This window comes from Indicator indicator, chromosome 32, assembly GCF_027791375.1.
Source record: "Indicator indicator isolate 239-I01 chromosome 32, UM_Iind_1.1, whole genome shotgun sequence".
Classification (NCBI taxonomy): domain Eukaryota; kingdom Metazoa; phylum Chordata; class Aves; order Piciformes; family Indicatoridae; genus Indicator; species Indicator indicator.
In genome coordinates this window covers 5,690,356-5,710,688 of record NC_072041.1, presented here as the reverse complement: position 1 = coordinate 5,710,688, position 20,333 = coordinate 5,690,356, and the positions used below count along the sequence as shown (strand labels likewise).

Here is a 20,333-nt window from a genome sequence, read left to right as displayed (position 1 = left end):
GCTCCTGTACACCTCGTGTGAGAGGCTTCTCATTAACTCCAAGCACCGCGCTGGGCACAGGACAGATACAACAACATAAGTGAAAAAAACCAAACCAGCTAAATAAATACATACAACTTTTTGACATCTCAAAGATTGCCCTATCTTGTGCCTTAGTTTGGTAACATACTTCTGGATTTCATTGAACAAGATTACTTATTGGTTTACTTTTCAAACGGATTGTCCCGGTCTGGATTTTCTTCCCTTGGGCACCCATGAGTGTGTAGCCTTGAAACAGACCTAAAAAGTACAAGGAAAGCAGTGGAGAAAAGGTCTGTGTGACCTTCCTTGGGGCCATTCAAATTGCAAAAAGCACCTTACCAGCACTGGCATGTCTAAAGCTGTCATGCCCACATTCCTGTGACCCATTCTAGATAAAAGGCTCTGCACCTGTCAATTAAATAGAAACTGGAGACACAACTAGGAGGAGTTTTTTACCTAAGGACAACCACGATGTGAACGCATTGCCTGTGAAATGTACTGGCACAGCCAGAGCTGAATGATCTGGCACAGCCAGAGCTGAATGGTGTCTGATAAGCAGAGCAGGTACTGCCCAGGCAGCCACATCAAGGCTTTTTTCCCCTTTCTCTCTCTAACCATGGGCCTAGTCTAGACAGATTTTTACACCTACCAGTTCAACCACAATCCATTTTCCAACCACTCATTTTTATCGGTCCCAACCCCACTGGAAAGTACCTGCAGTGGAGTGTTTTGCTTTGGCGTCTCTGAATAATTACTTCTGCTAAGTACCAGAGAAAGCTCTTTGATGGCCTCTTCAAATAAGATGCAAAGAAAATTACTAAAAAAAGTCTGAGACTGGAATGAGGCCAGCAAAGACCACTAGGACCTCTAAGTTGTTACTCAGAGACTTATTAGAGCTTTTGACAATCTTACCTGGGACACAACAGAGCCAGTTTAGTAGCAAAGCCCTGACTGATCAAGTTGTTCTCAGCCTTCCCTTTCTCAGTTTTATCTATGCATACTGACATGGTCTGAATCAGTCTGGGTACACTCTTTGCTGCACTCACAGATTTCAGTCTAATCCCAGAGGTGAAATATCATTGACACACCTTCCTTTAGCTAACTGTAAGCACCTACATTGCCACTGCTGCTGCTTTGAACTTTGTGATATGCTTCCAAGGACTGCAAAGAGGAAAGGAATCAGATGATCTTCAGGCTCTTATTGCCAAGTTTCATCTGGTAAAATATTTAACTGTTAGGACTCCTGAAGTCAGCTCCCTGATTGGTTTATATTTGGAACAGTATCCAAGAATTATTGTCTAATGTCCAGTCCTGTATATGCTGTGGATGAAAATGGGATGAAATGTGGATGAAATCTCCAGCTACTTGGAGAGAGAGCTTGTGACTTGCCTCCAAAAAAGTTGGATTTCCAGTCCAGGAAAGCATTTTTGTAAGGCCAAGCAATCAGTGATGGTTCAAGTAAACCACATTTCCAAGATACTTCAGATGAGGAGCAGAATCAAAAATGAAGGCACAAAAATCTCCTTCCAAATTCTACAGCAATATTCCTAGATATTATCTGCAGTATCAGAGAGGGAGATCTTCCAGTAGTGGAATCTTAAAATACCGATAGAAATCAATTTCCAAATAGCTTTGATTAATGCCTTAGAAACTCTCAGCAGCATTCCCTGTTTCTACTCAAAGTCAGCAGTGAGCAGGGCCAGGGAAAGGTCCTTCCCGTGAAGCAGGGCTCTAGGGGTCAATAAAGGACACTGCAATATAACGGGTTCCTTTGGTGGTTGGAAGACCTTCGTGATAGTGGGTCAGGCGTCCTGGATGCATAAGGGTCCACCCTTTCCGTGGAGCTCGAATGGAGCAATTGTAGCGCAGGAACCGGCAGCCTCCTCCCTGGTGGAAACAAAAGAGACTCATCAGGTTGGTAAAAGGCACCTCAGGGAAAGGGTCTCTGCCTTCTCCTGGCAGCCCTCCTGAAAATGTATGAAGGTGCCTGGGGAATTCTCCTGTGTTTTGATGCTTTGAAAAAAATCCTTCCACCCTAGCCCAGTCATGAACTGCAATCCTTGTGGTGAATAAACCAGATATGGGTAAGGTAAGGGTCTTCAGGTGCCTGGACTGCTCAAGAGGCTGTACTGCACTGCTGACATGCTGGCAAACACTCACCTCATAGTCTATTCCAACTCGGTTCAAAGCGATGTTAATGGTAAAGGTGGATGCATCATGATGGGGCATTAAAGAGGGCTGCTCGTCGGGTTTGTAGCGAACTACAAAAGCTAACTCAAACTGAGTCTGCAGGAGAGAAGAACAAAGTACACATCTGTTAGAGGGCTACAGCAGTCCATGGCTAATGAGCTGCAGAGCAGGGTGCAATATTTAAATTGCATTCCACTGCTAAGAGAGAAAGGCAGCAGTAAGGTAAGATAATGTCACTGGGAAATGGTGTATTTCCTGATGCATATTTTTATGTCATGCTCCAGTGTCAGTTTCTCCACACTGGGGAAGGGTATGCATATTGCTAGAGCATTCACAAAGCTGCAACTGGAGGAGGTGCTGAGCTGCCCATGAAGCGTGGATGCTAAGATGTGTATACCTTGGTATAGTATCCTGGGTACAGTTTCTCTGTGATGGGTGCAATGTAGTCCAGAAGAAACTTATACCACTCCCTTTCAAAGTCAATTTGGTTCATGTGTATGTCAATAGTTGGGACGTTCTCATATCCGCCCTGTATTCTGCTGTCCTGAAATAGAATCATGACAATACTCATAAGGATGAGAACCTTGGACTTCAGGAATGAAAAGCACTTGGCTTTGGTAGCTACAAATAAGTATGGTGTTTATGTATCAGAATTTCCAGAATGGAAAAATAATTTCAAACAATAATTTAAAGTGAAACCACCAACAGAAAGACTGAACACTATAGCTTCAGAGGACACTAAAGAGGATTCAGAAAAATTAATTCACATTGAAGACCAGAAGCAAAACTCACGGAGTTAATCAGAATCAAAATTAAAGTATTGCCTCCAGTTTCCCGGTTTAACTCTGGGACCTAATGCCATCCTACTGCAGGCACTGATGCCACTCCATATTCATGGACAATAGTGTGACCCAGAAGTCAAAAAGCTCCTGCTTTTTCTTACCGTGTTGTCACCTGTGGACCATTGGCCATAATGTTCCATTTCTTCCACCAGCTCATCACAGGCAGTGTCGGTGAATATGGGGAACCAGTAAACGTCCGGGCAGGGCTGCAGAAAGCAGACAGGTGTGAACAGCAGAAACCAGGACAGGTGCTTGAGGCAAAATGAGTATGACTAAAGTCACTGTAGATTGAGTCAGTTTAAGTGGAAAGTAGCTAAAATATTAACGATAGAACTTTGTCTTTTGATTTATGTGCCCCACTTCCACTCAAGAGAGCTGGAGATGTACTTCTAGAAGAATTTGGCTCTAAAAATACTTCCAAGGCCATTTTTCCTCTGGATTTGAAAGACTATGAAGTCATGCTGAACTGCTGGTGTCCAAGAATGACAATAATGATGACACAAGTGCTGTCCTGATGCTACTGTCCCATTTTGATGGAGAAGAGCGATGTTTTCTTACCATTTCTACCAATTTCCCTTTCAGAGCTGCTGTGTAGTTTTCATGGATGTACTTTTCTCTCCAGTCCTGCAGTTAGAAGACAAGCAAAGAAGTCATTTCAATGGCACCTGGTTAAAGAGGCAATGAAAGGCCAGGTACTCCTGCAGCAGTACTTCACAGGCTTTGAAGATCCAGACGTTATGGATCACATAAACACCTCTCTTTAAATGCCATGACCCTGCTCCTCATCTCACCTGAGATTACATTATTACATTATCAAAAAGCCTGGACCTTCCTTGTTGGTTAATATAGACATTAGATGTTCTTCCCATGTCATGTTGCTCAGCATGCTGAGCATGCAGGTTGTCTCACCTCAGGGTTGCTGAATATTTGCCAGAGGTCATTGTGGAGATGAGTTGTCTGGTAGTTCTCCAGGGACAGTATGTGCCCAAACTGATGCCTGTTTGTAAGGTACATAAAGACTCCCTGCAGAACAGAGGGAAAAACAATAAATCTTTGTTTCCAGAACTCAAATTTCTGTGAGACACTATGAAATACAAGCACTGAAGAGTTTCCCAGTGATGATGGTTCTGCCCGAGCTGTTGCTTTACTCATTTTTCTCTTGTGAACCTTCAGTTCAGTCTCCACGCTGGGTATGAGGAACTTTGAAAAGTTATAGCCAGAGCCAGTAATTCCATGCCTCCTATCAGTCAGGGTTGGAAGCAGAGCAGAGCAACTGCTGTGAAATGAGACTCTTCCTTCTTACCCTGTCAACTCCATTTAGAACAGCCCTGAGTAACCCCAATAGAACAGCCCAAGAAGAAAAGTGTTATCCACAGCTAGTGGTTTCTGGCTCTGTGTGGCTTTACAGCAAATAAAAATCTCACGCTGCTCCAAGCCTCTACAGCACTGAATAATGCCAGTTCATCCTGTCCCATGCCCTGGCAGAGCTGAATGCCTTAGAACTATTTAGTTTTGTCACCTCCACCACGGCATGCAGTGTTCCCCTGCCAGCCTCTCTCCTTGACTGACCTGATTGCGAACGTTGTGGCAGAAAGCCATGTCAGCATCCAGCTTGCCACTGTGGAACAGGTCTGCCTGGTCAAGCTCTGCTCGCAGAACCTTGGCTTTAACCATGTAAACGCTGCTGATGTAGGGAACGTTCCAAAGCCCACTGAAACACAGGGGTAGGAGAGTAAGACTTGAAGTGCCACCAAGACAGAAATGCTGGACTTGACAGGATGGTAGATAGCACTGAGGTATCAGCCAGGCTTGCCTAAATGAACCAGCTCAGAACAGTAGAGAGAAACCACACCAACAGGGATTGTCATTCCAGAAAAAAAACCGCTTATATTGTCCAGAGCTTTTAAGCTGCACAAATGCTAGAACACTGTGAAAACAATTCATTGCTACTGTGTGCTTCTGCTAGGGAATAATTAATGTTTGAATCTCTTCTCAGAGGGCTCGACATTTATTTTTTCCAGTGATTTAAAAAAAAAAAAAGAATTAGCCAAAAGTGCATAAGCTGATTTCCAGCATTTATGTCACATATAATGGCCTAAAAAAACAGAGAGGGCCTCTCAACAATATGAATAAACCAGTATTTTATGAATCTTTCATTCAAGGAAAACTATCTGATAAACAGCACTTTGCAAGATTTTAAGGATCACACTAACCATAATCCATAGATGGGAAAACAATCCATGAGTAAAATGAAGTGATTTCAGCAGCCAGGACTCTCAAATCCATACTCTGATCATAAGATAACCTATCCAAAGTATGTCATCATCTCTGCTCAGAGGAGAACAGAGAGGAGCTTCCAAATGGGAAGCTTCTTTTCCTTTTCTATACACAAAGATAGGGATTACATCAGCAAGAAGCCCCTTTGCATACTCACACCCTCCGCCTTTGAACGATATCCACATAATCTTCCGAGCGGGCATAGTATCCATCAGGGCTCAGTGCTCCCCAGAAGTTTGACCACAGCTTCTCATGACGGCTTACCAGCGGGGCAATCACCAGCCTGCAAGCACAAAGGAAAAAGGCATTGCAGGACAGGATGTTACCACAGGAAGAAAAGGAAAATATTTACAAAACAGGAGACCATAGGAGTTAGATTCTCCCTCACACAGTTACTGCTGCTGCTGCTAATTCTGTTGGGATAAAATTCTGTATAAGGAAAATATGGTCACAATCCCCCATTCAGCTTCACCCCACAGCAGGTCTCTTAGAATCCAGTTATGTTCTAGTGAGTACATAAAGACAAAACTAGGGATGATTTGCATCCAGGGCCTAAAATCCAGGGATTACAACTACAGTAAAAAAAGACCAAATAAGAAGTGTTTAGCATTCCATCTCGGACACTGCTCTCCTAGTGCCTTACATGTCTCAGTGACAAATGAGCTCACTGTATTCTTCATGAGAAACATGGCCAGTAAATATTGCTCAGACCAAAGAACTCACTTGTTCTGTTCAATGAGGATTCTCAGAGTCTCTGTGTTCTTCAGAACTATCTCAGCATCCACGCTGAAGTAATACTCACAGGCAGGATCCTTTCTGCACAAATCCCTATAGCCAGAGAAGAAGAAAAGTCACACCAAAATCCTCCAAAAGCAGAGAAAGACAAAAGACAGAACACCAGCAACTTCTACACTTTGTAGTCCAAAGGTACTTTTCTGGATAATGACTACAAGGACTAGCAGAGCATACATATATAAGATTCAGGATCCAGTAGCAGTCACTAGGACACAGCCAAAATCACAGTTAGCAAACAGCTTCCTCAGCTCAGAATGAAGAGGTTCCTCTTTATGGCTGGCCCAAATCCAGACCTGAGCTCTCACAGTGACCTGACCACAGATGGGAAGATACTCTGCCACTAGCTCTAAGTCTTACTACTACACTCCTGCTCTTCAGAGACATAGGTGCATATTTACTGTGCTCTGTGACTGGACACATACACTGCTTAATGAGGCTGGGAGGTACAGGGCTACCTTCTAACAAAGCAAAGGAGCAGGGAGAGCTTTGTTTCTGAAAATGGAGAAGTGGAGCTGCTATCCAAGCTGATTTTTTTTTTCAATATATAACGGGCATGGGGATATCACGCTAGGAAAATGGAAAGAAAAGGGTGATTAAAAAAAGAAAAGCATCCATTTGACAGTGATGATCCTCAGCAAAACCAGACTGCCTCAGGCTGGACACAGGCTGACTGCCAGCTATCAGGTTCACTTACATTCCCAAGTTACGTGCCTCAGCATTCTCCACCTCATCATCTGGTCCAACCACTTTGACAGTAAGATATTCTTTGCCATGTTCTTCAACAAAAGAGTCCACATCCATCAAGTGATGTTCCTCCTGTGCCAGAAAAACTGGTAAGATGGGCTCACTGCAGGCTGCTTAGCCTCCTGTTCTTGAAAATGACAAACCAGATGAGCAACAGCTCTTCCCACTTCCACATCTCTGCAGATGGATGGAGCTATCTTGTAGGTGTCACTGTAGGTAAGTGCTGGGATTAGAGAGCCTGGAAGTCTAGCCAGAGACCGGAAAGGTGCCTAGAGTACAGAAGGTAGACAGTTTCCCCACATTTGCTAAGACCACTGCAAGACAACTTTACTCACGTGGTTGTGAATGAAGAGCTGGATTCGTTGCTTTGGGTAATGAAGGTTACGAAGCCGCAAGAAAAACTGGGAGAGGAATGGGGTGGGCTGCTCGATGAAAATGCCAATCAGAATCATGGGCAATGCCTCATCCTACATTCAGTGAGAAGAGAAGTGGTGGCTCATGTACCATATCAGACACATATAAGATTTCATTGTAATTGTGAGACGTGAGAGCTCTGGAGAGACATCAGCCTTACCTTAAACCCTGTGAGGCTTCGCAGACCTTCATCACACACAGTGCAGCCAGTCTCAAATGTCCATATCTGAGGGATGTAGTTTCCCAGGTAGTTCAGCTGCAGCTGCAAAAGGCAATTTGCCATGATACACATCACAGGATAGCAGAGATTTTTTGTGTCTACCCCCAATGTAAGATCACATTCCTTCATTTACCTTCTTGGACTAAAGAATCTGAAAAGTAGGACAGCCTGAGGGTCCAGTTACACACTGATCTTTGAACCAGACTCATCTTGATGCTAGAGACCTGGGTCATTTATTGTTTTTCAAATATAAATGCACATGGGGCAAGTCAATATATGGGAAGACAGTCACCTGATACACCTGAGCTGAAAGGGTCACTGTACTACAGATACACAGCTCTCAGGACAGCCATTTACCTTTGTGGGTCCATTGCCGTGAATCACCACAGGCAGAGTGTCATATAATAAGTTTCTTGCTCTCACTCTTGAGTTTTCAAACTTCAGAACTACCTCATCTGGAAATGACAATATGCCATCATGTTATCAGAGGAAGGTTTTTATAGATAAATTGCAGCACAATGCTTCATTTCCACTGAAAAGCTACTGAAAGCATGGATGTGGATAACCATGCACAAGTAGTTTTAAGGGCTACAGACTGTATCTTGAAAGGAGAAAAAAAACATACAGAATAATCCTGGGAGATGACAGGAGGATAGCTGGGAAGCTGGAAAAGGAATGCAGCTTGCTAAATTGACATATATGCCTTCTGCTGGAAACTGGCAAAAGCCACACTGAACGTCTTTCAAAACTGACATTGACAGATTGTGCAGTGAGGAACTGCTGTTTGATGGCCAGGAAGGACTCAGGCCCTTCTCACCTAAGCTTCCTGTGCAACTGCTGTCTCTCTTTCACCCCTGATGAAAAGTTCACCTTCTTTGCAGAGATCATCCAAGCACAACCACACAAAATCCTTTGGAAAACAGACTAGTACAGATCTAAGCTTCAGTCTGTCATTGCTATAATGAGCACAGGAGCCAAAACCTACCCTGTGGTGACAACTTTTAACCTAACTGGGATAATGATGGAGTCGTGGCAGACTATAAAGTGAAAACATCAGGCAGGAGTGTCAGGAGAGTAAGTGAATCACTTCTGTCAGGACTATTAAAGTCAATCAACAAGCAGGTCAGGTCAGAAGTGTGGTATGGACAGAGAGTGTTCTCAGGCAGTATCTGCTGCCTCTCACCTTCTGTGGCATTCCATACAGTTCTGAAGAGGAAAGACAGGCAAGCCCTAAACAGGGTTGTTTAGGTTGTGTTACTACCTGCACTGGAAGTCCCTCTCAGTTCCAATTCCCAAGGCTAACGCAATCTGGCATGCTTGGAGATCAAAGTGACAAGGAGGTGTAAAATGGAAAACCTGACCTGCTTTCCCTCAAGTAAAGAGGGAACTGCAATGAGAACCTAGAGGCTTTTCACTGAGGCTTACTCTGCAGGGACAGGAATTTCTGAAATTTAATCTCTTCAGTCACAACTTTATGTCTGGTATCAAAATGCAGTTGCATTCCAAGGAGAACAGAATCCTTCATCTCACCTAATGCTCCATTTAGGTTTTGGAAGATTCGGCTTCTTTGGTCTAGACTGATGTTGATACTTTCCTTTTAAAAAATAAGATAAAGAACCTCAGTTAGAACACAAGTGGGCATCCATTCTTTTACATGTAAGAGACCTTATGCTGAGCAGAGATGTATCACCTTCCAATAATCATTTTCATACTCCCCAAGCTTTCAAGCCTAAAACACTCCCAGCTAATCCTTGTTTCCACTTGAATCTGGAACAATTTGCCACTTTCTAAACCAATTCAAACATCTTATACTAGGGGAAAGCACACAAATAAAGATTTTAAAGCTGCCGTGGGTGTGCCAATAACATGCAGTGTATGAATAAAGCACACTTGTAGCAGAGTCATATAAAACCCACATGTAATATGCAGGAATGCAAAGATAGGACAAAAATCTGCTGTGATGACAGTTTTGTTGCCATCTATCCACAGGGTAAGTGTTGCCTCAGGCACCGGTGTCAAAGCAGAACACAATAAGGGTGCCAGGCTACTTGTGCAATCTTTGTTTTCACCCCCTCTGCAAGTCACACACTGGATTTTTGTCAGACTAAAATCCAGCCCTGACTCAAGAGAGTTCAGTGTCCCTCCAGGCATCCACTAAGATTGATTACTGGAAAGGACAGCAGGGCGCTAACATCCGCTGTCTGAATGCCAAGTCAGTGGAATTACTCAGCCTGCGTGTGGCACAGGGCCAGACCTGCAGATGAGACATTAAAGGAGCTGTTAAAGGACCACAGGCCATATTCAGATTTGAGGAAGTGAAAAATGTGCAGCTGTTCTGAATTTTTTACCAGCCCTGCTGGTAAGAGACTGCAACTCCTTCTCTAACCAGTCTGAAAGCAGTTTCCTATTTCTGCTATTTCCTCCTGACTTGACTGTTGTTCTTAGTTCCCATGCATTTATGGTGTCCCTTGGGGCCAAGACTGCACTGACCAATCCAGAACTGGGCAGGGACAACAGAAGAGGAATCACCCTGTGGGCTGGATGATTCAGCACCACACTGTGCTGGAATGGCAGTGCCTCAGGGTCCATTCCAGGCGTCTCTATGATGCTACATGGTGTGCTACATAGGCTGATGCAGATTTTGTTGATCAGAATCTGAAAGTGTTTGCTGAAGGCAGACAGCCTCTTTGCTCCAGCAGACCTACCCACTGTGATGTGTATGGTCCCTGTCATGTGGCTAAAAGGGCTGTGAACTTCTGTCCCTTTCATCACCTCAAATCTGCTCAAGCCTCATCTGCCCCTTTATGTACTTTATGTACCTTTATGCCCAAAATGTACTTCAGGGCCAGGTTGGGTACCTCCAAATCAGCACTGCACTCTGCAGTGAAGATAGACACGTGGAGTCTGGCTTTCACAGCCCCTGGGAGGAGGCTGATTAGTTCTGCCACGCTCTACAGCATTAAACATCTGCACACACAGACACTGGTACAAGTTTCCAGTAATAGTCAATATACACGTGATTAACTTATTTTACTGTCAACAGGAATACCGTGTGAAGGACTGAGAGCAGTGCTTCTCAGGTAACTCCTCCAAATCCCAAAACCCAGCTACACTTACTCTTTTTTCTGGATCCAAGAAGATATTTGTATAGAAGAGCTGGTCACTGTCATCATCCTGTCCTTTCCACTCCTCCACAAGCTTCTTCAGATTTGGAGCATAACCTATGAAGCCTGTGGGAATGAATATGAAAAGGTGTTTCAACAGTACTCCTCTATACACATACTCCCAGTTCTTTCATGCAGTCTCACTTAAACCTGTGAGACGCTCTGCAGGGTGCAACACTGCTGCAGAGACACACCAGCTCTCAGCAAAGGCATGTTTAGACTGCATTTCCCAAGATGGAATGACATCAACAGATGGAATGACATCAACATCAAACCAGTAATATTCAGCACCAGAAAAGCTCACATACCCACACCTTGAATGACAAGTCTTACTGAAATGGTAGAAGAGATAGGGAGCAGGTTTCTACCCTTCACTGGCAATGCACAGCTACATCCCTTCCTGCAGGTAAGACAGTGAGTCCACTACACCAGTTACGCGCAAGGCTTCAGTTTGCGCCATCTTCTATAAAGATGTTTTCCACACTTGAACACTGGCTCCTTCTCCCAAAGGCCTTCTAAATAGGAGGAAAAAGCTGAGAAAGGTTCTCAGCTGACAGAAGGTTCTGTCTTACCTCCAGAACCCAGGAAGCGCTTTCCATCTCGCACCTGAGGGTACTTGGCTTCCAACTTCCTGTCGGGATAGATGTAGTTCTCTGCTGAGAAGACCACCTTGCTCTTGGCTTGTTTGAACTTCTTCAGCAGTTCTGTGGGGCCTGAAGCAAAGAGGACATCATAGCTAGAGGAAAAGAGAAGAAAGGGACAGAAAGGAATTGAAATAACATATCAGCATGAAAAGTTGCTAGAAACAGCTAACTCGTTCAGAATCACTCCCTTTCAGTTCTGCTTCCCAGACTACACAAGCCATGATTTTTACATCTTTTAGCATCCTGCCACTCCCTGATGAGCTCCCTGAAGATCTTCAGGACAAACCTATCCTGGACACTAGTCACTGGATGCTGCACTCCAGCCCATGTCTCTCCAGTACTGGGTCAAACTGACTAATTCCCAGGCAACACTCAGAATGAGACTTGTGCTTCCTGCAGGAGGATTTGCAAACTTCAGGCTCATTTTGGTGAGCAAAAAATTGTTAAATCCAGAGATTAATCATCTCACACACAGACACTCAGAGCTGCAAAATATGATCTCCGTGCCATGGGAGCCAGAGAGAGACTCCAAACTGTCCTTTGCCCTTTCCACATTTCTCTGGCAGCCTAATTCTTGGTTCTCAGGTTTGTGTCGTAGCCTGCCTCACCTTATAAAACAAATAATTCTGGTAAGAAAGGCTCGCCTAGATCCACAGATATTGCTGCTCATTCTCTGCAGAGGCAGCCAAATTCCACCCTGGAAGAAACAGGTACAATGCTATCGACTTTATGCAAGAGTTGGAATCAGCCTCTTCAGATCAGACCTTCCCAAGTGCCACAGATTCAACTCTGAGCAATTCTCAGGCAACTGCAGAGAATTCAAGGGGGAAAAAAGCAGAGGAGGTCTGCACACACCTTCCAAAAGCAATCCACTGCACAGTTAATTTATTCTCAGCAAGAACCTGTCCAAACAGCCTTCTGATTCAGTTCATGGCAAAAAAATTCCAACCCATTACCTTTCTACAAAAAGGATGATTAAGTCTTCCTTATCCGCATACTGCTTCAAAGCAGACTTCAAGAGACGAACCTTCTGCCCACCTCCTGCTGGCTTCTGGTCATCTCCACCCTGCCATTCCTCATCCAACCCCAGCACCTAAAGAATGACAGGCACAGGGTCACCTTCCCAGCAAGACTCAGAGGAAAGGACCAGAACCCACAACCTTACTAGTCCTGGTAACTCCCAGTGCAAATCATCAGCACCAGGACAGCAGGACTAGGTGTATGTGTCAGCCCTTGAGCCATTCTCTGGGATGGGCAGAGTTACAGGTAGCACTGGAACAAAGCACTCTCAGCAGCAGGCACAGAAGCACATGCTGTACTGTGTGTTTTGGCATTGCATTGGAAAAGTGACATGGGGCTCCCTTCAGCAGGAGTTATGGACCTCATCTTCAGCCAGCACCCAGGATGGAATCAGAGACTGCTACAGAAATGCTCCAGTCACTACTTCTCAGCCAGCTGAGTATACATGCCCTCTCAAGCTTTTATTTAACCACTTTGTGGCCAAGACTTATCCATTCCACACTCTCAGAATTCCCTTTGACCAACCACCACTGAGGCTGCTGGCCATCACCTGGACTTTGTAGCTGAAGAACTGGGCTGATCTTCTGAAGCGCTGGAACCCCTCAGTCTGCTTGGTGGCAACAGTAAGGACCAGCAGGTTTTCTGCAGGAGAAAGCACAAGAGACACATTCAGCTTGCACTGTTTTCCCAGTCAGCTGTTCCATACCTAAAAAAGAGGCTTTACTATCAGATACTGAGCCAAGGTATGGATCAATAGTCTTAAAAGTACTTGACAGATTTGACAAAGGGAAGTTGAAATCCAACCATTAAGAACTAAGGAATGCACTGGGGAAGCCACTTTAAGTTGATCATGAATCCATCAATAGCATCCTGTAGCCCCAGCTTTTGTGCAAACAGTCACAGCTGTACATGGACACATGTTACATCTGTTCTATGGGGCATGAGAGATGTCCAGGTTCACTTCAAATTAGGCAAGGGAGGTAGTCTACCTGTGGAGCTACCATATACTGCTGAGGAGAAAACAGCTTGCTTACACCTCACCTTGCTACCTCTGCACTGGACAATATTAAGCCCTGTAGGTCTTCTCACTGCCAACAAAACTTCAACCTCCCTCAGGAAGAAAAACAGCTTCAAATTCTCCTTAGTTGCTGCTTGGATTTTCTGGGGACCAGCTCATCAAAAATTCATAGAAGAAAAAGAAAAAAGTGTGGATGCAGGCAATGTTTTATACTGGAGGAACTAACATGGAGGAACTATCACAGGGGACAGAACACAGCAAAGGTGCCCTCAAATTCTAGTGTTTGCTTGAAGAACCCCAAATTAATTGCAGCAACACAGGCAAGACTGCTCCTTTGCAGCAGAGTTTAGAACTCTGTCCTGGACACAAAATTAGAGATTATGTAAAGATACAATTTCATTGCCTGAGTTATGAGCTAGAAAAAGAAAAGACAAGGTATTAAGTGTTTTTTTTTTTTTTGCCCTGCTATTGAGAGCTACAATTCTCTTCTCTCATACAGAGCATGAAGAAAATTAAACATGAAGATAAAACCCCAGAACTACTACAAAATGCCCATTTGGAAGTCATCCATTTAGTGCTATTGGCTTCCTGTTCCCCACAGAGCTGCTTTTCTGTCACTCAGCACTTACTGGGTGTAGGGAAAAGCAAAATTAGGCTGAATGTTATTATTCACCCTCCATGGCTGCTCCAATTTTCTGCCACATTCCTGAAGCGTTCTCCAGCTTTTTTTCATACATACACAACGTGAATTTCATTATGCCATAACTCCTCATCTGCATTCTCCTCCCAAACTTTACTTTTCATTTGCAGTCCCTTAAAAATGGCAAAGCTGAACTTCTTTCAGATGTTTCTCTACACTGCCACTGGAATATGGTTTTTTCTTCACTGTAATGATTAAATGCTTCTGCTTGTATAGGCTCTGGCAACAGGGCTTAAATGCAAATCCTGGCCATCTGATTTTAACATCAGAAAATACCAGGACAAACTGAAAGCACATTTTCTTGGCTGGAGCAGGCCTCTTTTGGAACAATTCTTTTTTCAATGGATGTACCAGATGCATCTTCCTAAGGTACCCAAAGTGGTATTTTATCTGATCTTAGAAATCTGGGAGGTGGAGTTTGAGATGGACCTGAAAAAGGCCGCAAAAGTGCAAGACTCCAAGTTAGGAAGAGAGAGGATGTTCCCAAGGAAATTCCCCAAATCCTTTACCTGCATCAGAATAAAAAGAGAGGAGAGATTGTGAACAGTCAATGGAAAGTCAGCTCTAACTGTAATTTTGTTAGACATTCACACAGACAGGAGATTGATAAATAAAACAACATGGATCCTGCATCTGTGCAGTTTTTAAAGGCAGATTTTAAGACACATGAAGGGCATTCCTAACCCAGCTCCTCCAGCATACTCCAGTGCCTTGTGTCCTATCCAATCAGAGGGTGCACACAAATGAGTAAAATATGTATCTCCTCAGGGAACGCATTAAAGCCATTGAAGTTTCCAGCCATGCGATGGCATGCAGAAAATCACAGCAGCTCTGAGCAGGTGAAGACCATACTGCCAGTGAATAGGGGGGCAAATGTGGGCTTGCCAGAGAGGAATGTGAAGACAAACATCAAATTCTAGGACCTGAAAGGAGAAAAGAAAGCATCTGATAATGATAAAAGAAGGAAAGAAAGAAAGAAAAGAGCCTGACTGCTATGCAATGATATCAGCTCAAATTCTCAGGCATCTCACGTTAAATAAATCCTTAATTCATTTCATGTTGCCACCCCAAGAAAGCAACAAACTGTTTATGATGTGACTGTCAGAAGTTTGCTGGGCAAGCTGTGAGAGTTAAAGGTTCACAGGGGTGAACAGGGAGAGGTGGGCTATTTCTAAGACAGAAAAGGTTTCACTGTTGCAGGGTGGGAACTCACTGGAGCATGGAAAAGCCAGCATGGAGAAAATTATTCTCCCTGGTCTGTGGGGCTAGGACTCAGAGATGTGAAAGTTAGTTTTTGTTCTAAAGAAACCTCTGCAGTAGCAAGAGCTTTCCATCCCAAGAGACATTCCTTCAGCCCAGTAGTAGAAGCTTGAGTTGAGCTGTGCTGCCTCCACCACTTCCCCTTTAACTCTTTTTTCCCTTTCTCAAAGATTCCGCTGAACACTTGTGCAGCTCAGAGGTACTTCCAGAGTCAGAACAGTAAATCCTTTTAATTCCAGTATCAGAGGCAGGCAGATTCATGCTTTCCTATTTTCCATGTCATGTTACTTTTCATATGTAGCCTGTTCTGTGAAGCTGAGCCTCCTGTGCCCAGAGACTCCTTGGGCCATGCTAACAACTAGAAATCATATAAATGTATTGAATTACGATGTGGCTGCAAAATAACAACACCATGGTCAACAAAGCAAGCACTTGACTAGGAACCAGGGGAGCTGGTCTGTACTGATGCACAACAAGGACCCAATGTTGCTATACTTCTGGTTTTTACCATCTGTAAAGGGATAAAGCACTGCAACAGGGACTCTGAAATCAACACCACAATGAAATGATTGGGTGGATTTCTGTGTTTTACAAGGAGTAAAAATCAGTGACAAGTTCAGTAACAAAAAAATGTAGAGTTATTTACTTCTGCCCTGACTCTAGAGGAAAAGCACTGCTGCAGCTGCATTTTAGGACAAGGAATTAATTTATCCCTAGGCTGTGCTTTGGGAAATCTTACTGTAGTGCTTCCTGTTCAGACAGTGTCTGAGAAAATGCCATTCATATTAGGATCAAATAGAAAAAAATCAGCGCATAATTTACTAGTGGATAAAACAACCTCTGGATTAAATTCACATTTACCAAATTTTTTTTTAAATATTGAAACAACTACAAATAACTCTGCTTAGAGCTTCTGCAGAGATGCAAATGAACATACAAGAGAGAAGACAGGTATTGTTATTGTCATGTTACTCTAGGGAAGCTGAGGCACAGGAAAAGCATTTTTTCTTCAAGCCATGCCAGAGGTGACAGGTTCAGAAAGCAATTAATTCCAAATCCCTCCTCCTACCCAGCAAACTTCATTCTCTTTTCCCAGCACCAATCTGATACCTCTAGTGTGATCTAAAACTTTACTAAAATCATGGAATGTTTGGAGTAAGGAAGGCAGGATAGTTTAGAGAAATTAATTCCTTACTTATATTTGTCTAATAGTTATCCCAAAAGCTGCAGTGATTTTGCCTTAGCTATGTCACTCTAGCTAAAGAACTCTCAACACTCCCATGAATGCACATGAACACTCCCATGAATACAGATGAAAGATATACAGTAAAGGTAATTACACCAGAATCACATACTGTGAGGGGAAATATGCTAGGGAACAAGAGGGAATCTCTTCTTAATTGCCACTTCTCTAATAAAGACAGAGATAATTATCCAAGCTTCTTGGCAAAGCGACAGTGCATGAACCTCTTTGTCAGCCTGGCTGACATTCTGTTGCTGCCTTACCCCTCTACTCTTCTACCAATTACTCTTCAGGACACCGTTCGTATGGGGACAGAGTGGGGTTATTTTAGGAGCACGCCAGATCTCAGGCCAGCCTGGAATCAAACACTCTCTGTAACCTAAGTTCAAAAGCAGGATGGGCTGACCTAGGTGGGCCATATCCCAAGAGATTGGAAGCGTTTTACTGGGATGAAATGGAGTCCAAGGTTTTGCCTCGCACAACTCAGTGCTGTGTCTGTCTAGTAACCCAGGAGCTTAAGAAGCATGTGCAGAGGACACCCACGCCAGGCTGTGTCCTGCCTCCTAAGTCGGCAGCAGGCTCCAGCTGCCGCCCAGGCACTGGGACTCTGCTGTGGGCACCGACCTGCAATGCCTTTGAGCTGGGCCGAGGATGCTAAGGACAGCAGTAGCCCCAACAGCCGCTGTGCCCGTCCATCAACCTGGCCACCAACCCCCCCGCCCTTACCTTCTTGCTCGGAGGCACAGCCGCCCTCCGCCCCGAAGAGCGCCAGCACCGCCCACGGCAGCAGCACCGCCGGAGGCACCATGGAGGCGACTTCTCCTTTGGATCCCGAGCCGGGAGCCGAAACCGACCGGGAGTGCTGCCTGAGGGCCAGACCCGGCGGCCGGCGGCTCTAGAAAGCTCCAGGGCTGCTGGAGCCTGTGCCACGCACCAGACCCGCCCGGCGGGGACGGGCGGAGGAAGCGGGGAAGCGACGGCTCCTCCTCCCGGGCCTGCCCCAGCCCCCGCAAGAGGCGGGGAGGTAGGGGGGCCGATATGGGAGAGGCAGTGGGAAATTGTGGGGCTGAGGCTGGTGGAAAGCGCAAGAACATCCTTGCCTGTTGCTGGAACGCAGAGCTGGTGGGGTTTGATCCCGGAGCTGCAGCAGCTTTAGCTAGGGTGCGGGGTCCAGCGAGCCTTGCTGTGGGGCACTGAGCAGTGGGTCTGCAGCGGAGGAAACGTGCTTTAATAAAGCAAATAGTAAGTGAGCCTGGGTAGGAGAAGAGTCACTTTCTGGTTGAGGGTCAGTTAGTGCTGGGCTGCATCTAGTTAACACGGTCAACAAGTGTGGAAAAAAAGCAAATGGATTATGCACACCTCTGGAATCCCTCATGAGATAAATAGCTTCTTTCCACCTGACACCTCGTATACTTCCTTGGCAAACACAAAATCTGCTGCAGTCTTGTCTCCTGTACCAACTGTTGTTCTCTGGCTACATACATATGGCTTTCTCTCTTTGTCCTTGTGCTGGGTCTTCTTGCTCTAGCCCTTGATGGCTGACCCCACATCTTTCTCTAGTTTATTCTGCCGAACTTTGAGAACAGGCAAAATAAACCAGTCTTAGAAAATTACACTTCTAAAATGAATAGTTGGGTTTAAGGTCATTTTTATGCTGCAATGAATGTGAGACTCTGACACAGGGAGACCCTCTAGAGCCTGCAGAACACCAGATGAGGAGCTACCACCATGTCTTACGTGAAGCACTAAGCAACACATTATTTCTGAAGCAAATACCTAGAAAGCCACTGTGCCTCTTTCTTAGGCACTGTGTATAATTAACCCAACTCTGCTTCCATTAACTAGGTCTGCTGTTTTCTATCAGTAAACTACCCCTTTAAATTAACAGAAATCACAGATATTATGGGATTCAGATTTGCAAACCAAACCCAAGAAGGTATGTTCTTAGAGGAGAAAAAACTAAGAATGTTAAGAGGGCCACACTGTAGCAAACTAATATTCTTCATACTTTGTAATAGCCTCTTCTCAAAAAAATACCAATTGTTTGTTCACTGAGCATATTCTTGAGTGTTTTCAAAGCACTTTTATTTCTATTCCTCCTCTCAAGAGCAGGAATTCCCTCATAATTACCAGGCAAATGGAACAGCTCTCATGCTCAAATGATGTACTACAGGCAGGTATCCAAGGAAACACTACGTCTTCCTAAGATGGTGATTTCAGGAAACTTCCTTTAGCAAAGCTGCCAGTTTCCCTAGATAAAACAAAAGATAAAAGAGACTTCAGTACTCCGCAGGCGCAGACAAAGCCCCTGATAAATCTTTAGCAGCCTCAACAATGTAAGGCAGGAGCAACAGCAAAGGTACCCAGTCCCTTGCCTTCAGAGCTCAGGCTGAGAGCTGTGACTTTATCTAGAGTTTTAAAAACGGCAAGTTTCTTCTACTGAAGTCAAAGCTCTGCTTTCTAAAATGAAAGGAGGTTTGCACACTAGAAATCATGAATGTGCCATTGATTATGCTATTTATACTCAGGCTGTCCCTGTTTGACAGCTCTGTTTGCATTCTGCAGTTATGCCAACCCAGCAAGCATGGTTTTTTTCTGTTTCTATGTTTGCACTGCTTTGTGTGCTCTGGCTGGAGCCAGCTGCCTGTCATTTTAAACTGAGGCAGCTGCCAATGCAGATGTTGCAATGAGTACGTGCAACACGTGCTCCAAGTAGCTACTTCCTAAAAACTGAAAGGATCAGCACTCAGTTTTTAAAGTAGCCTCAAGGTACTCCAGACCTGAGAAAACATGAGCCCCTCTGAAATCTGCAAGGAATAGGATCTCACTCAGCATTTTTGCAGACTGCAGTGTACCTTCCTGCCTCCAAATCAAATAGCTCACATGCAGAGGTTAAATATCTGCTCCCCTTCCCTTAGCTGGTTCACTGGCTCTACTTGGTCAGGAATTCCGCTCTCCATTTTAATGCAAAGTGTTTCTATAAGATATGCTACTTTCTCGAGAGAGCTGTGGTGGAGTACAAACCTTTCTGTGGCTCCATGTCCACATCTAAGTCACATCATAAACTTTGTTCCTCTATTTACTACACAGTACAATAAAGTCTGACAGAATACCTTGCTTTCCCACACAAGGCTCTGCTAACAGCAGCAAATTGCCACTGGGAATACAGAAAACTTCCCCAGGCCTGCTTCACGTTTTGTTTGGTGGAGGTGGTGGTTTTTTGTTTGTTTTTGCATCGGCACAGTGCCCCCCGAGCGGGAGAGACGAAATCTCAGCCGTGCGCTGAAATAAGGCTGAATCTGCTGGCTGGCTTCCCGGCCCTCACTCTGCGACAGCGGTGAAAGGGCAGCAGCGGCCCTCGGGCCCGTTCCACAAATCCGCCATTAGCCCTGCTGTCTTCAAGCACGCTCCGGGGCTTCTGCCAGGCTTTCCACGAGACCACCATGGGCCCTGCTTCTATCTACGCCAGAGGCTGAGGGCCTCCCGCCAATGCCAAGGTGAGTGTGTAAGAGGCAAGAAAGTGGCCTGGAGCCAAGGGGCGTCACATCTCCACGGCGGCGGGCCGGACCTGGCCATGTCTCGCCGCCAAGCACCTCAGAGGGCGGTACGATGGAGCTGTCGCAAAACGCCGCAAAGCGCGGTTGGGGTGCCGTTCGGCGCGGCGCTTCCGGGCAGCGGAGATGGCGGCGTGAGGGTCGCTGCGCCGCGGCGGGAGCGGGGAGCGACCGCGGTGGGTGCCGGGGCCGCGGGACGGGACTCTCGCGCCGCCCCGCCGCCGCCC

General features: G+C 45.1%; 1 protein-coding gene across 1 annotated transcript; it reads right to left on the bottom strand.

Annotated features, from left to right (window-relative positions):
• Positions 1-1,735: 1,735 nt before the first annotated feature.
• Positions 1,736-17,375, bottom strand: PLOD1 (procollagen-lysine,2-oxoglutarate 5-dioxygenase 1). Its single transcript, XM_054394905.1, has 19 exons — positions 17,279-17,375; positions 12,882-12,973; positions 12,268-12,404; positions 11,240-11,403; positions 10,621-10,733; positions 9,034-9,097; positions 7,861-7,958; positions 7,444-7,545; positions 7,205-7,336; positions 6,820-6,941; positions 6,054-6,158; positions 5,488-5,613; positions 4,623-4,764; positions 3,963-4,076; positions 3,612-3,677; positions 3,155-3,259; positions 2,609-2,755; positions 2,182-2,307; positions 1,736-1,908 (listed from the first exon to the last, which is right to left on the bottom strand). The coding sequence occupies exons 1-19, from the start codon at positions 17,358-17,360 to the stop codon at positions 1,753-1,755; spliced, it is 2,193 nt and encodes a 730-aa protein (XP_054250880.1). The 5' UTR covers positions 17,361-17,375; the 3' UTR covers positions 1,736-1,752.
• Positions 17,376-20,333: the final 2,958 nt, after the last annotated feature.

What these genes read in the sequence shown, in the direction of transcription:
- PLOD1 (XM_054394905.1), bottom strand. Translation starts at nt 17,360, where the DNA reads ATGGTGCCTCCGGCGGTGCTGCTGCCGTGGGCGGTGCTGGCGCTCTTC. An exon ending in GCCACAACGTTCGCAATCAG is followed by an intron (nt 4,077 to 4,622) that starts GTCAGTCAAGGA and finishes TCTGTTCTGCAG; the next exon opens with GGAGTCTTTATGTACCTTAC. An exon ending in GGTCCACAGGTGACAACACG is followed by an intron (nt 2,756 to 3,154) that starts GTAAGAAAAAGC and finishes ATTCTATTTCAG; the next exon opens with GACAGCAGAATACAGGGCGG.